Raw genomic sequence first — 14,630 nt, 5'->3', positions numbered from 1 at the left:
ACACACACACACACACACACACACACACACACTCTTTTACTCATAGACTCACTGCCACACACTGTCACTCATACATATGCACTCACACACACATAGACTCACAGTCACCCATACACATCCCAAAACACTCACTTACATGCACTGTTTTACACACACAGACACAGACACACACACACACAGTGAAAATTAAGCAGTGTCAGGAAATTTTCTGGTTCTACAGCTTCTTTGAGGAACGGAGGCAATGAATTAGAGACTGGAGCACAAAGCCATTTAGCACACGTCTGTTTGCAAATGGCTTTTCAATGGCTGCATTAATCTTCTCAGTCCCCCTGAGCAATCAGACATCTTGAGCAATCTCCTACTCTCAATGAATGACTGGACCCTATGAATATTCTCAGGTGGACTCAATGAGGTGATTGTCTGACAGAAGTGTGGATGGAAGGACCTGGGGCTGCTTTGGGGTTTGCGAGGGGAGGGCATATGGGAATAGGGGAAGAAAGAAGCAAGTAACTAGCAGTTGCATGCTGCGGACAGTACAGTAGAACTGTAGTGGAAGGAGATACCCTAATAGAGTATTTGAAAATTATCCCAGGGCAGGAACAGCACGGGGTTACATACAGAGCAATGCTCCTTCTACACTGTCCCCATGAAACGCTCCCAGGGCAGGAACAGCACAGGGTTAGATACAGAGTAAAGTTCCATCAACATTGTCCCATTTGGACTGAGTTACGGACAAGCTTAGTAAATCAGAAGGTTGTGTTAAACACTAACCATCCTGATGAATTTAGAAGCTGGGGCAGGAAATAAAAAAATTAACTTGCAAACCTAGAACACCTTTCACAATCTTGGATCACCACAAAGTATTTGACACCAATGAAGGACATTTTGGGATATGTTCGCTCTCAGAATGAGAATATGGGTCTTCCAATTTGTGCACAGCAAGCTTCCACAAACAGGAATGTGACAACGATCAAATTATAGACTTTATTTGTTCAGGGGATTTGGGCATTGTTGGCTATGCCAGCATTTATTTCACATCACTGATTGTGAGGGAGAAGCTGATGGTGAGCTGCATTCTTGAACTGCAGTCTTGTTGGGAAAAAGGACACTCTCAATGCCATTAGGAACGGAGTTCCAGGACTTTGACACAGCGACAATGAATAAACAGTGATATGTTTCCACGTCAGGATGGCAAGTGGCTTGGAGGGGAACTTGGAGGGGGTGGGTTCCCATGTATCTGCTGCCCGTGTCCTTCAAGGTGGTAGAGGTCATGGGTTTGGGAGAGTGAAGACTGGTATCTGTGATGCCGAGGATATCTCGAGGAGTCTGAGATGGATCATCCACTCGGCAGTTCTGGCTGAAGATTGTTGCAAATGCTTCAGCCTTATCTTTTGCACTGATGTGCTGTGCTCTTCCATCATTGAGGATGGGGATATTTGTGGAGCCACCTCCTCCAGAGAGTTGTTTAATTGTCCACCACCATTTACAAATGGATGTGGCAGGACTGCGGAGCTTAGACCTGATCTGTTGGTTGTGGGATCACTTCGCTCTGTAATTTGCTCCTTATGCTGTTGCCACGAGAGTAGTCCTGTTTGGTAGCCTCACCAGGTTTTTAGCTTTGCCTGGTGCTGCCCTGGCATAAATTCCTGACACTTCAATCGGCTAGGGTCGATCTCCTGGCTGGTTGGTAATAATAGTGAGGCATTTGCTGAGACAGAAGGAAGGTATCCTTGGTGCAGAGATGGGACTTTGTCTCCACAACGACTGCACAGTGGTCAATCTTACTGATACAGTCATGGACAGATGCATCTCTGTCTGGCAGATTGGTAAGGATGAGGTCAAGTATATTTTTCCATCTTGTCGGTTCCCTCACCACCAGCTGCAGACCCAGTCTAGCAGCAGTCCCCTTTACAACTTGGCCAGCCCAGTCATTAGTGCTGCTGCTTAGCCACTCTTGATGATGGACATTGGAATCCCTCACCCAGAGAGTACATTGGCGACACGGTGGCACAGTGGTTAGCACTGCTGCCTCACAGCGCCAGGGACCTGGGTTTGATTCCAGCGTCGGGCAACTGTCTGTGTGGAGTTTGCACGTTCTCCCCGTGTCTGTGTGGGTTTTCTCCGGGTGCTCCGGTTTCCTCCCACAGTCCAAAGATGTGCAGGTTAGGTGGATTGGCCGTGCTAAATTGCCCTTAGTGTTCAGGGAGGTAGAGGGTGTATATTAGGTGGGTCATAGGGGGATGGATCTGGGTGGGATGCTCTGAGGTTCGGTGTGGACTTGTTGGGCCGAAGGGCCTGTTTCCACACTGTAGGGATTCTAATTCTAATTCTGCACCCTTACCATCCTGAATACTTCCTTCAAGAGGCGCTCAACATAGAGGAGACTGATTCACCAGCTCAGTATATGGTATTCTGCAGGAGGTTTCCTTGCCCTTGCCATGAGACTTTATGGGGTCCAGAGTCAATGCTGAGGACCCCCAAGGCAACTCCCATCCAGCTATATCCCACTGTGCTGCCACCTTTGCTGGGTCTGTCCTGCCGGTGGGACAGGACATATCCAGGGATGGAGATAATGGTGGCATGGATGGGATGGGTTTTGCTATTGCTGTTTATTTATTCAGAATTTGTAGAGATTTGATACCACTGAGTGGCTTGCTAGGCTACTTAAGAGGACAGTTAAGAGTCATAGAACGTTGCTGTGGGGTCTTGAATCGCGTTGGCCAGACTAGGCAAGGATGGCAGATTTCCTTCCCGAAAAGACTTGGGCAAAGTCAAATATGTTTCAGTAACAATTAATGATGATTACATGGTCTAGCTTTTAAATCCAGATTTTATTATTCCAAATTTCACTAACTCACTGGGGTTATAGGGACAGAGGGTCTTACCCTTCAGCCCATTGAGTCTGCATTGACCTATCCACACTAATCCCACTTTCAAGCACTTGGCCCATGGTTTTGAATGTTGAAAACTAGCATCCAAGTTCAGCAGGCAAAAGTCAAGACAAATGGAATGGAAAATGATAATGGAACAGTATTGCTGAAACGATACAAGGCACTAGCCTGCCATAGCTGGAATACTCTGAACAGTTTTGGGGCCTCTTAGTGAAAGAAACCTATGATAGCAGCTTCCAAACCCACAACCGCTACCACGCAGTCACCAGGTCATCATTCTGGAATTCCCTCCTGAAGGGCATTGTGGGTCAACCTACAGCAGCTGGACTTGCAGCAGTTCAAGGGGGCAGCTCAGCACTACCTTCTTAAGGGCAACTAGGGAGGGATAATAAATGCTGCCTCAACCAGAGACTCCCACATCCCACAAGTGAATTAAACAATCTGGAAGGACAAGAGCTGCAGATATATGGGAACACACTCTCTGCAAGTTGCCCTCCAAGCCACTCACCATCATGACTTGGAAAAACAATCCCCATTCCTTCCAGCCTGGAACTTCCTTCATGAGAGAATTGTGTGTTTTCCTACACCCACAGAAACTTCAACTGTTCATGAAGACAGGTCACAGCCATCATCTCCAGGGAAATTAGGAATGGGTAACAAATGCTAGCCCAGCCTGCAATGTCAAAACCCATGAACAAAATAAACAAATCCCTACTTTACCCTCCTCCCCCTTTGACTCTTAACTTAAAACCTAGCTCCTTGACCAAACACTGCAATACTTTTTGTCTCAGTGTGAAATTCTGTCTGATAATAGCTTGCTTCAAAAACCTTGAAATGTTTTGCTCTGTTAAAGGAGTGATATAAATCCAAGCAGTTTCAGAAAAGGCTTTCAAAATCAGATGGAACAGGAACATTCAGGAGAACTGCAATGAAAATGAATGTAGATGAAATAATGTAGATATTTCTGAACAGAAAAGTTACAGACTACAGAGTGGAATCAGTGAACAGATGCTAATATTTTTCATAACTCCTGCCCAGCTGCTGTGTTGTAAAAATCCAAGAAACATTTTTGTTGACTTTCGGTACAAAATCAATTCTGTAAGATGAACAAATAAAGGATGGTTATGTTATTGCTAATTTAAAAGGCAGATTTAAATTTATCTTAGAATATTAGAGAAGAAAGGCTGCACCCATCAAAGATCTCATTTCATTTTGAAGAAAATAAGTAAAAAAAAAGATTTTTATTTTGAACTTTGTTAAAACTCAAGAAAACAAGCAAACAATTAAAAAATGTACATTCAATGGTAAATTCACAATTTTTACACAGTGCATGGACACCACTTTCAGAGGTCTCAACACCAGTCACTCTCCAAACCTCTAGTGATTTTACAATTAAAAGCTAAACCAATGTTAATTGTTGTGGCTTTAACCACTTACCTGCCACTATGACAGTGGAATAATAAAAATTGTTGGAAGTGTATGCACAAGGGGACTTGATATGAGGACCTCAGTTTTCAGGAAATTATCTAGTTTGTAAATGAGTCCTATTTTTTAATTATTCACTCTTGGGGTGGCTGACTAGGTCAGTATTGATTGTATGGGTCTGACAGTACAACCCTTCAGAAGGCAGTCCAGTGCAAACTGTGTTTCTGTGGACCTGGAGGGTCACATAAAATCCTAGAGTAGGAAAGGATGGCAGATTTCCTTCTCTAAAGTGAACTTGTTGGGTGCTTAACAAATCCAACAGCATCATGGTCATTTTTACGAGAACCAACTGTCCATTTCCAAATTCTACTTTTTTAATTGAATTCAGTGTTCCTGATTTAATTTGAACTTAGTTTCTCTATCAGTCCAACAATTATATCACAGCACTGGCCACTCCCAACCTGATTAGAAAATGGAGACTAGTGCTTATTGTAATATAAGGAATGGTTCCACTACAAACTCTATTCCCAAAACTACCACCTCCACCCACTCTCCCTTGCCACTGTCACATGGTGAGTCAGACTGTTTTGAAATCTTGGTGTCCTAAACAGCTTGGAGCTCAGCCTCCTACCCCATACCCTCTCTAACCCTCAGAAGGCCAATTCCCATCTCTGTCACAGTGGCAACTCTGCACTGGCCTTAGCTCATCGACTGTGAAACCTTCACCCCTGCCTTTGTTGCCCCTTGACTACTCTACATGCATTTCCTGGCTGCAGTCCCAGCTTGAAACTTGCCTAAAACTAATCTATCTGAAATTCTGCTGCTCATCTCCTAATTTGGAACAAATACCATTCATCCATCGCATCCAGCGTTACCATATCTACATTAGCTTCCACTCCAACAATGTTTTGATTTTGAAAAAGTCTTAAGATCATAGATATAGAAAACCTAAAAAATAGGAGCAGGAGCAGGCCATTTGGCCTTTCGAGCCTGCTCTAACATTCAACATGATCATCCAATTCAGTTCCCTGTTCCCACTTTCTCCCCATACTCTTTCATCCCTTTACCCCCAAGAACTAATTTTCCCTTGAAAACATTCAGTGTTTTGTCCTTGACCCCTTCCTGTGGCAGAGAATTCCATAGGTTCACCACCTCTGGGTGAAGACATTTCTCCTCATCTCAGTCTTAAATGTCCTACATCGTATTCTGGTTCTGGACTCTCCAGTCATCGGGAACATCTTTTCTGCATTTACCCTGTATAATCCTGTTAGAATATTTACTATTCTGAAGATGGGTCACTGGACTCGAAACGTTAACTCTGTTTCTCTCTCCACAGACCTGCTGAGTTTTTCCAGCAATTTCTGTTTTTGTTTCATTTACCTAAACAGATGCAAACTGTTGTTGGCTGCTTGAGCACAAAGTAAAGCAGCTTCACTTTCATTTCACAACAACTTACATTTTCCCTTTTTAATCTTTCCCTTTTCAGAATCCAACCCAGAGGGAGTCTGCACCATAACCCTGTGACGTTATTACAAAACGTGCTCTCTTTGACCATTTGCTGACATCACAGGTGTGGTGTTACATCTCCAGATCCTGACTTTTGGGGAATGTTGTAGTTGTGGGGGGGTGGAAAGTTTTAAATCAAATTTGGTTTGAAATCAGTTTTTAAAACAAAAAAACCAAGAGCTTTAAATTGACCAGGGGGAATTTGTCAATGCAATGGGTTAAGAACCTTTGTCACCTCATACATTCTCAGCTCAGGCAGTAAAAACACTGCGCCAGTTATAGAGACATTTGGGATTTTTAATGAGCATTGACACATTTTCAGGAGGCATCAAATTAACCCAATCCCCTATTGGTTTACGACTGGCATGTCAACATGCCAATCTGAGTTTTCATTGGTTCACATTGGAATGACTGGCAGCTGGGTCAGAGCCAATGGGAGCTGCAGCATGTTTGTGCTGGGGAAGTGATCTGAAAGGGTCAAAGGGCAGTTGGGGAGTTAGGGTCAGAAAGGTCAGTGCAGGCTGAGGGGTCCGGGGCAGCTGATAGAAAAGGTTTGTGAAAGGGAAGTTGTGAGGTTAGGGGGAGTGGGGAGGATGGGCTGGGGAGGAAAGGAGGCAGTGTGAGGACTGGGTGGGGAGACAAAGAGGTTGGGGGGGAGAGGTGGGAGGAGGATGGAGAGTGGAGGGATGGGAGGGAGGAGAAGGGAGAGATGGGGGTGGGGGGGAGAGACAGGGAGGAGGAAGGGGAATGGAGGGGTAAGCTGTTGGAAGGATAGGAATGGGGAGGGGAAATGAGGCTGCGGAAAACAGAAATTGGGCAGAATGAGGTGGGGGAGGTGGGACAGGGGGCTGATGTTTGGGAAGGGTGGGGTGGAAGGTGGGTAGGAGTGGAGAAAGTGATTGGTAGAGTGCAGCGAAGGGGAATGGGATGTGGTAGAAGTTGGGAAGAATGGAACCAATGGGATAATTTTAATTTAACTTCAGCGGGAGTGGACAATTGGGTGTTTTATGGGATTTGTTGATGGGTGCAGTGACGGGTAGTTTGGGGGTTTGCAGCTGTATATATTGGGAGTGAGGAGGGGGGGAAGACTGGTTTTGGGGGAAGGTGACCATTTCTTGAGTAGAGGAATGGGCTATTTTAAGCATGTGATTTGACCTGGAGCACAAACTTAATTTCTGTCTTTCTTTTGGTATTGATTTGACACCTGTAGCAGGACTGAAACCAGTGACCTACATTCGACCCTTGTCACTTGTGCTAAACTTAGATTTTCCTGAATAATGTTTTCCTTTAAAATGTGACTGACCGATCCTGCGACAACAAGCAATATTCTCCTCGTTTCCTCCCAGAGAATCTCCAAAATGAGTTCTCCCAAAAGCCCACGTCATTTGGGCCAATTTAGTCACCCACCCAAAAGCATAATTTTTAGGATACCCACAAGTTGGTGATTTCCATTGAATGACGTTACTTTTCCCAATCACTGACTGGACCAAACCTTTGGGCGTCCAAACGATGCCAATATGAAACATTCATTCTTGGGATGTGGGTATCACTGGCAAGGCCAGTGTTTATTGCCTGCCCCTAGATGCCCTGGAGAAGGTGGTAGGGAGCTGCCTTCTTGAACCTTTGCAGCCTGTTTAGTCAATGTTGCTGACTCTTCAGTCAATGCCATTGAAACCTCCCTCACGTTTACTATTGTTTGGTCACGTTAAAATGTCACAGATTCATGGAATCCTTACAGTGTGGAAACATGCCACTTACCTCATCAAGACACACCAAACCCTCTGAAGAACATCTCACCCACCTCCAATCTATAACCCTGCAATTCCCATGGCCAATCCACCTAACCTGCACATCCTTGATTGTGGGAGGAAACCCACACAGATACAGGGAGAATGTGCAAACTTCACACAGACAGTCACCCAAAGGTGGAATTGAACCTGGGTCCCTGATACTGTGAGGCAGCAATGCTAACCACTGAGCCACCGTGCTGGGCAAATAGCAAAATCAAGCAACATCTAAAAGTCAACTTCGTCCAAGATAAACACTTCGCTGACGAATTGAACTCCAAACCGTGCCTAATGCCCAATTTCATTTCCTATTTCTCATTTGTCAACTGGGATGAAATCAGTTTGCAATAATAGCACACAGTATAAAGCTGGTAAACAGTGTAAAATAGACAGTGAATTCAATGTCACTGAAGACCAATTTCACCCCCTGCAGGTGCCAATTGTGGGCAGGCTGTTGGTAATAGTCCAAGTCGCCATCAATGCATCCCAATTCACACCAACTCCTGTGCACCCATCCCCTCTACAGACCTGCATTCTCCGCTGGTTCAATAACATCTCAATTTTTAAATTCTTATCCTTATTTTCAAACAACCCTAACACCCCCTTTCTGTGTAATCTCCTGAAGCTCACAACTCTCCAAGACCTCTTCTCTCCTCAAATCATGGCTTCCTGCATAACCTTAACTTCCATCACTTCACTATTAGCGGCTGTGCCTTCAGCTGCCTGGACCCTAAGCTGTGAAATTCTCTCCCTGAGTCTCTCTAACTCTCTCTCCTCTGTCCAGAGACTCTGCAAATTCTACCCCTTTAAACAAGCTTTTCCTCATGCGGCCTGGTGTCAACTTTCATCCGAATATCTCCAGCAAAGCATCTCGGTATATTTCACTACCTTAAGGATGTTATATTAATGAAAGATGTTGCAAATGTAGCCTGTGGATAGGCTGCAGGGGGTCACTACATTGGAACCCCATCCTGGCAGTTCCTCATGCTCCACAAGGGGGAGCTTGGCCATTGTTTCATGACTTGAAGGGGGACGGAGGGGGGGAATGGCCCTGCATCACCATTACCCTCTGACCCAAGGTGTGCTGAGGGCTACTCCAGTGGCCATTGCCGCCTCAGCTCAGGCTACAACTTGGATCTGGTCATGTATTAACTGAGCACCACTTGACCACTCTCTGACTATAGTGGGAGCTACCAGCTGTGTTTGAACACAAGATATTGGGGTGATGTAGAGGCAGCATTCTGCTCACAGACTGTCCATGTGTCCATAAGCTGCTAACCAGCATATGCCCCAATAAAAAGAATAGATTCCCCAGCTGGAAGTGAGAAGTATTCCAGAACCTGGGAAATAATGGCGTCTTCCCACAATCTTTCTCTAATCTTTAGCCTATTGAATCACGTCGTTAAGTTGAGGATTCTCAGATGTTATTCTGAATTGCAGACTGGGATGATCTTGCTCAGAGAGTACAATACTCAATATGCAGGGTAGCCAGAACTCGACTGTATTAGTAGGTGGGTGGGAGGGAAGGGTTGGAAAACACAATGCTTGAGGGAGATGGCTTCAACCTAGATATACTGGCCCAAACCCCTTGGCAAAAGCCTAGGGAGCTGCTTTACCCTTTTAAATATTAATGGTAACCTGCAGCTTCACTCTGGTATCCTAAAACCAAACTTATAAATTAGAGATGGCTTTATAGAAAAAAGCTAACATTGTAAGCCATACAATGGCCAAGTGAGATCAGATCATCTACTTCTGAAAGGCCCCTAGCTGCTGTCAGAAGATGTATGCGGTGCTGTTGATGGGGAGCGACGCCTTCGAGTTGGCGTCCATGACTTCTCCGAGCTGTATGCGACCAGTTTAAACCTGTGCATGTGAGTCTCAAAGAGGTCACGCTGCTGTTGGCCAACTGCTTGGGTGATCAGCCCCGGCAACGCCTGCAAGCTGACAGTTAGTGAGTCCAGTTTGGTCTCCAGCGTCACAATCCTTTTCTCCAAGTCTTCATTCTTCTCCTGCAGCTCCGACAGGATATCGTACATCACATTCTGTGTCTGTGAACAGGGGACACAAACAAACAAGGTCAAAAGGACACTGTGCATGTAACATGCTTGAGAAGACCCAGTGATCTTACACCTTATGATTCCCAACGATCTCCCACTCCACCCTCCCTGGGACCATCCTCCCCATCTGCCCGGGTTTGATGTTATTCATTTGCTCCCTGCTGGGGCTTCTTCCTGGCCCAGGAGCTTCAATCTAACTCCTTGCCCACTTCAGTAAAGAATCAGAAACATGGATGCAGGACTGGATTCACATATAGATACAGACTTGGCTGGGTGGCTAATGCTGATCGAGATTGGGCATTGTGATTAGTCACCAACCCCATCATCATTCTTTCAGAATGATAGAAGACTAATGAGAGAGAGAGAGAGAGAGAGAGAGCGAGAGAGAGAATGGCCAAGGCTTTTATTCCAGAATTTCCCATGTTTTGTTCGGGTAGTGGAGATGTCAATGTTGCTGGAAGCCAGTGACAATGGGTGGGATTTCATACTCTGCCCTACAATGAGTTTGGAGGCAGAAAGGGCTTTCTCTCCTCTCTCAAAAGTACTGGATTGAGCTTCCCATGTCCCCTTCCATTGTGAACCGTCCTTGTGTGTGAGCGGACACTGAGTGCTGACACCTTACCCAACAAGGGAAGGGTCTCAGAACCAAATCCAATCCTGGCCTCTTCCACACAATCACCACCCTTCAGCCCTAACCCACGTTCCCCCTTCCCCCACAGTGCAGCAAGAACATGCAGATAATCATCAGGAAGCCTGGACAATTTGTATAAGCCCTCCCTGGGCCAGGAGCGTTCAGGCTCATTGTGGCCTCTGATACATAGCAGCCCCACAATCAATCTCAACTCTGATCTGGGAGTTGGGTGATATCAGTAACACTCACCCACTCCTTGCAGACCAGAAGCTGCTAATCTTTCATGTTTGCCCCAGTGTCGGAATTAAAGCTTAATGTCCAGGAAACTGCTGAAAGCAACATGCAGCAGAAAAATCACCAGAGCGTTAAAAAAGGATATGTATTAGTTGATGAGAACTGGAAGTGGGGGCTGCTGGATTGATAGGGAAGATTCATTTAACTAGATGTGACAAGTCCGTTTGCTTTCTGATTGGCTGTAGTCAGGCAGGGGCGCCATGGCGATGAGTATGTCAGCTGACCAACAGCAGGTGTTTGAAGGTGGAGGTCATGTGATGAAATCCTCAGGAATGGGCCCATTCAGAGTTAGCAATCCCAAAGCTGCCCAACACGTTTGTTTGGCCTCCCAGTGTTTCTTGTGCAGTTCATTGTGATACCAACCTTGGCCAGATCCACCAGTGTATTTGCTTGATCATTTAACTTCCTCTGTTCCATTTTAACACCTCTTAATCTGTGTGGGAAACGCAGCATTAACTTTATGTCAAACAACTCTCATTGCAGCCATGCAGAAATGACTAAAAAAAAACTACAGGCAAAGGCAGCAAGCAGCATCTGGCCCAGACACAAGCAGCATCTGGCCCAGACACAAGCAGTTGGAAGCTAGTTGAGGATCTCATGTCATTTACCTTTCCTGAAAGATTGATTAACTGTTTCTGTGCCTAGGGGTGACATTAAAGTTTGAAGGTTTGGTCAGTCTCCACTCCATGGTCAGCAACGCAGGGGTCAGGAGTCACAGAATGACCCACCATGACAAGAAGCAATTGGGTGAGACGTGAGAATCCTCTTTAGACAAAGGGTAGGCTGCACATGTATTCGACAACATCAGGTCATGCGAGTTGATAAATTCAACAATCCTTCTGTTCATGGTTGACCTTCTCATTGACCCGTCTGCCCTCCTGCCTTCTCAATTAGCATTTGTAGCAAACTTGTAGCCCACAGCTCAACCCAATTCTTACTGAGGCATATCAGTCCCAACACAAACACAGGAATAGCCCACTCAGATCATCTTGTCTGTGAGAACGTGCCAGCTCCTCATCACCTTCTTCTCAAACCCTCCTCCTCACTCCATCACCTTACCCTTCTATTTCTCCCTCGTGTTTATCCAGCTGCCCCTAAAATGTATCAATATTATTCACCTCAAACTCTCCCTGTGGGGCAAGTGTCACATTCTCCCCACTGCCTGGGTAAAGGGAGGCTGTGTCCCCCACGTGCCCTGATCAACTGCTCCAAGAGATTGATAACTTAAAGGAATAATTATAATGAGTCTTTGCTGCCTTTCTTATTGAGTCAGTTTTAAGGTTTTCAGCATCAGCAAAGGCAACAAAAGGTGACTTTGAAGAAAACAGGACAAGTCAATAAGGCTGTTAAAAAAGCACGTCAAATCCTTGGCTTTGTGAAATCGAGGCACAGATTCTAAGCCTTTATGAACCAATGACTAGGCCTCACTGTATCTGAATCTGGGCATCATACTGTAAAAAGGATGCAGAGGAGGATTATTAGAATATGGCCTGGCTCAGGAAATTCAAGTCCATTGGGAAACTGGGATTATTTTCCTCAAATCAATAGATCTTCGAGCCCTGAGGAAATCAAGGAAATTGGGATAGGATGGGATGGATGGATGACCAGTCATGATCTTATTAAATGGTAAAGTAGACTTGAGAGGCTGAATGGTTTACTGCTGCTTCTGTGTTCTAATGTTCTTGGTTAAGGAGAGGTTAGTATCTCTGAATCAAATAGTGCAAATCCCCCACTAACTCTGTTGTCAATACAGAAACCACAACAGTTAAAGAAAGCAGCCCTTCACCATCACCATCTCAAAGACAATAATTAGAGTTTGGCAATAAATGCCAAGTTTTTGTCAGCATCCACATCTCAGGGGGAAATATTTAAAGAAATGGACAGCTCAGCACGCAACATACATGCCAAGAATATCAATTATTTTTTATCTTTAAGACAGAGGCAAGTCCTTCAACTGGGTTCTTATCTCACATATCTTCTCGGAAAACTTTCGATAATTGCAAGGCGAGTACACCACTGCAGAATGTAAACAGCTTAAAAAACATTAATCTGGATCGTCAATTCCCTAGCGCCATCCAGTTTGCATTTGGAATTTTGTTGTTGGTTTCTGGAATACATCATTCAGAAATTTCTGAAGTGCAAACTTGACAAAGTCTGTGTTTGTCTTAAAGACCTGAGAGAAGGCTGAGGGCCCATCTTTGAGGTTTCTAATTCATTTTCCTGATTAGGAAGTCAAAACTTTGCATTCAGACCCTCCTATTAGCTGCTGGTCCCAACTGTGCCCTTTTTTTTCTCTAATTTAACAGAAGATGTAAACTTCCTGCTTGAATCATGAACTTCCTGTTTCAGTCTCAGAGTAACCTCCTGTTATGGCGTGGGCTAATTTCCTCTTCTATGTAAGTAATGGAAAGTTATTGTATGCTAGTAAAGTCTAGATCTTACAAGATATGTTCTAAATCTTTTGCTGAGGAGCTGAAGGGATATTTGATTCAATTGAACTATACTGTATAACAAACAGCAATACCTCACCATGCTTCTTAAAGATCCACCCAATTAGTTGCATTGTGGAGTAAGAGAGGAGCAGTATGCATGGTTTCAACGGTTTGTCACAACGCTCTACCAGTGTGATGGACAGTAATATTAGCCAGACATTCCATCTGACCCCATGGGTGTTCTGTTTCGTGGGTTCTGTTAAGTTTCCTCCCTCATTTCTCCATTTATCAGTTTCTGCTCTTTCGGCGACTTATCTGTCTGCATTTGGCACAGAACTTAAAACATTGCTAAAAAGTGACAGTGTCAAAGATTTTCACCTTGCACTTATTAGGATGTGGACTTAAGAAGACAAACATAGGAAGGGAACACCAATTTATACAGCACGAGAACAGGGTACTGATTGGTCGGACCACAGTTGGCATGGCGATGCAGAAGGAGTTAATCTGAAATCGTTAAGCTCAAGCCAGGCAGATGGGTTTTGATTAGTCAGGGCATTGCCATGGGGAAGGCAGTAGGGATAGGCAGTCTCCCTAACACTTCCTCATTGAAAAGGTTGTGTGAACAAATTTATTTTGCCTTCAAAGACCGGGGCCGAGTGTGTGAATATATGTAGTTTCTAGCACACACAAACGAATCACATAGTGAGCATGACCACTAATCTTAATTTCTAGTGTACTTCTTAACAGCACAGTCAGGACTATCGAGTAAGTGTTGTCCAGTAGCAGCAGCACATCTGTATTCCTGCTGCACTCCCCATGGCAACACCCTGGCCAATCAGATGTACCAGCCTGGCGTGATTGTAATCAGCTAAGATTGACAGTTAACAGTTCCTGCCACGTCACCATGCCAACCAGGATCCCACCAATCAGCACCTTCACATACTTTGTAAATTGTCATTCCTTCTCTAAGTTCTATTGATTGTGTGGCAGTTCTGATGAACGCAAAGCAAAAACTTTTGAGTTTGTGTCTCTTTTCAGCAAAGGTGAACTTCCTCAATTCCTGCAGGGTCACCTCCTGCAAGTTTCCCACAGAATTCTTCCTCTGAGCTGTGCTTTATAGAACAGGTGAATGATGAAGAAGAGATTGGGGAGATGAGTGAAGCTATCCCAGAGACACGGGGCACATGAGCCAGGACCTCCATATCCGAGGACCACGCAACAAAAACAAAATAGCTGATGGGAATGTGACAGAAGCTTCTTTGTGGCTGTAGAACCTCAGAAATTGACCACATTATGGCTGCTCTCCATTTTTCTTACATTCTCTGCCCAACCTCCCTGCAGCCATCAGAAAAGGGGGAGGGGAAGGGGGTTCTGAAATAAATAGGGAGAGAGTGGGAGGCAGATAGAAGATGGATAGAGGAGAGGAAACAAACAGGTCGAAGAGGCGGGGATGGAGCCAGTAAAGGTGAGTGTAGGTGGGGAGCTAGGGAGGGGATAGGTCAGTCCAGGGAGGACAGACAGGTCAAGGGGGTTAGTCGGTAGGAGATGGGGGTGCGACTTGAGGTGGGAGGAGGGGATAGGTGGGAGGAAGAACAGGTTAGGGAGGC

General features: G+C 45.0%; 2 protein-coding genes across 4 annotated transcripts in view; one reads left to right on the top strand and one right to left on the bottom strand.

Annotated features, from left to right (window-relative positions):
• sugp1 (SURP and G patch domain containing 1) overlaps positions 1-14,630 on the top strand; it is a 59,494-nt gene that overhangs the window by 41,455 nt on the left and 3,409 nt on the right. The window lies entirely within an intron of this gene.
• Positions 9,172-14,630, bottom strand: part of LOC109916735 (small conductance calcium-activated potassium channel protein 2) — a 221,531-nt gene continuing 216,072 nt past the window's right edge. Inside the window, exons 7-8 of the mRNA XM_048614314.1 lie at positions 10,955-11,024; positions 9,172-9,657 (exon numbers count right to left, since the gene is read on the bottom strand). Coding sequence (XP_048470271.1) covers positions 9,373-9,657; positions 10,955-11,024 — 355 coding nt within the window. The 3' untranslated portion in view covers positions 9,172-9,372. The remainder of the gene's footprint in view (positions 9,658-10,954; positions 11,025-14,630) is intronic.

This window comes from Rhincodon typus, chromosome 29 (assembly GCF_021869965.1).
Source record: "Rhincodon typus isolate 14 chromosome 29, sRhiTyp1.1, whole genome shotgun sequence".
In the NCBI taxonomy this organism is placed as follows: Eukaryota; Metazoa; Chordata; class Chondrichthyes; order Orectolobiformes; family Rhincodontidae; genus Rhincodon; species Rhincodon typus.
This window is presented reverse-complemented; position numbering and strand designations above follow the sequence as displayed.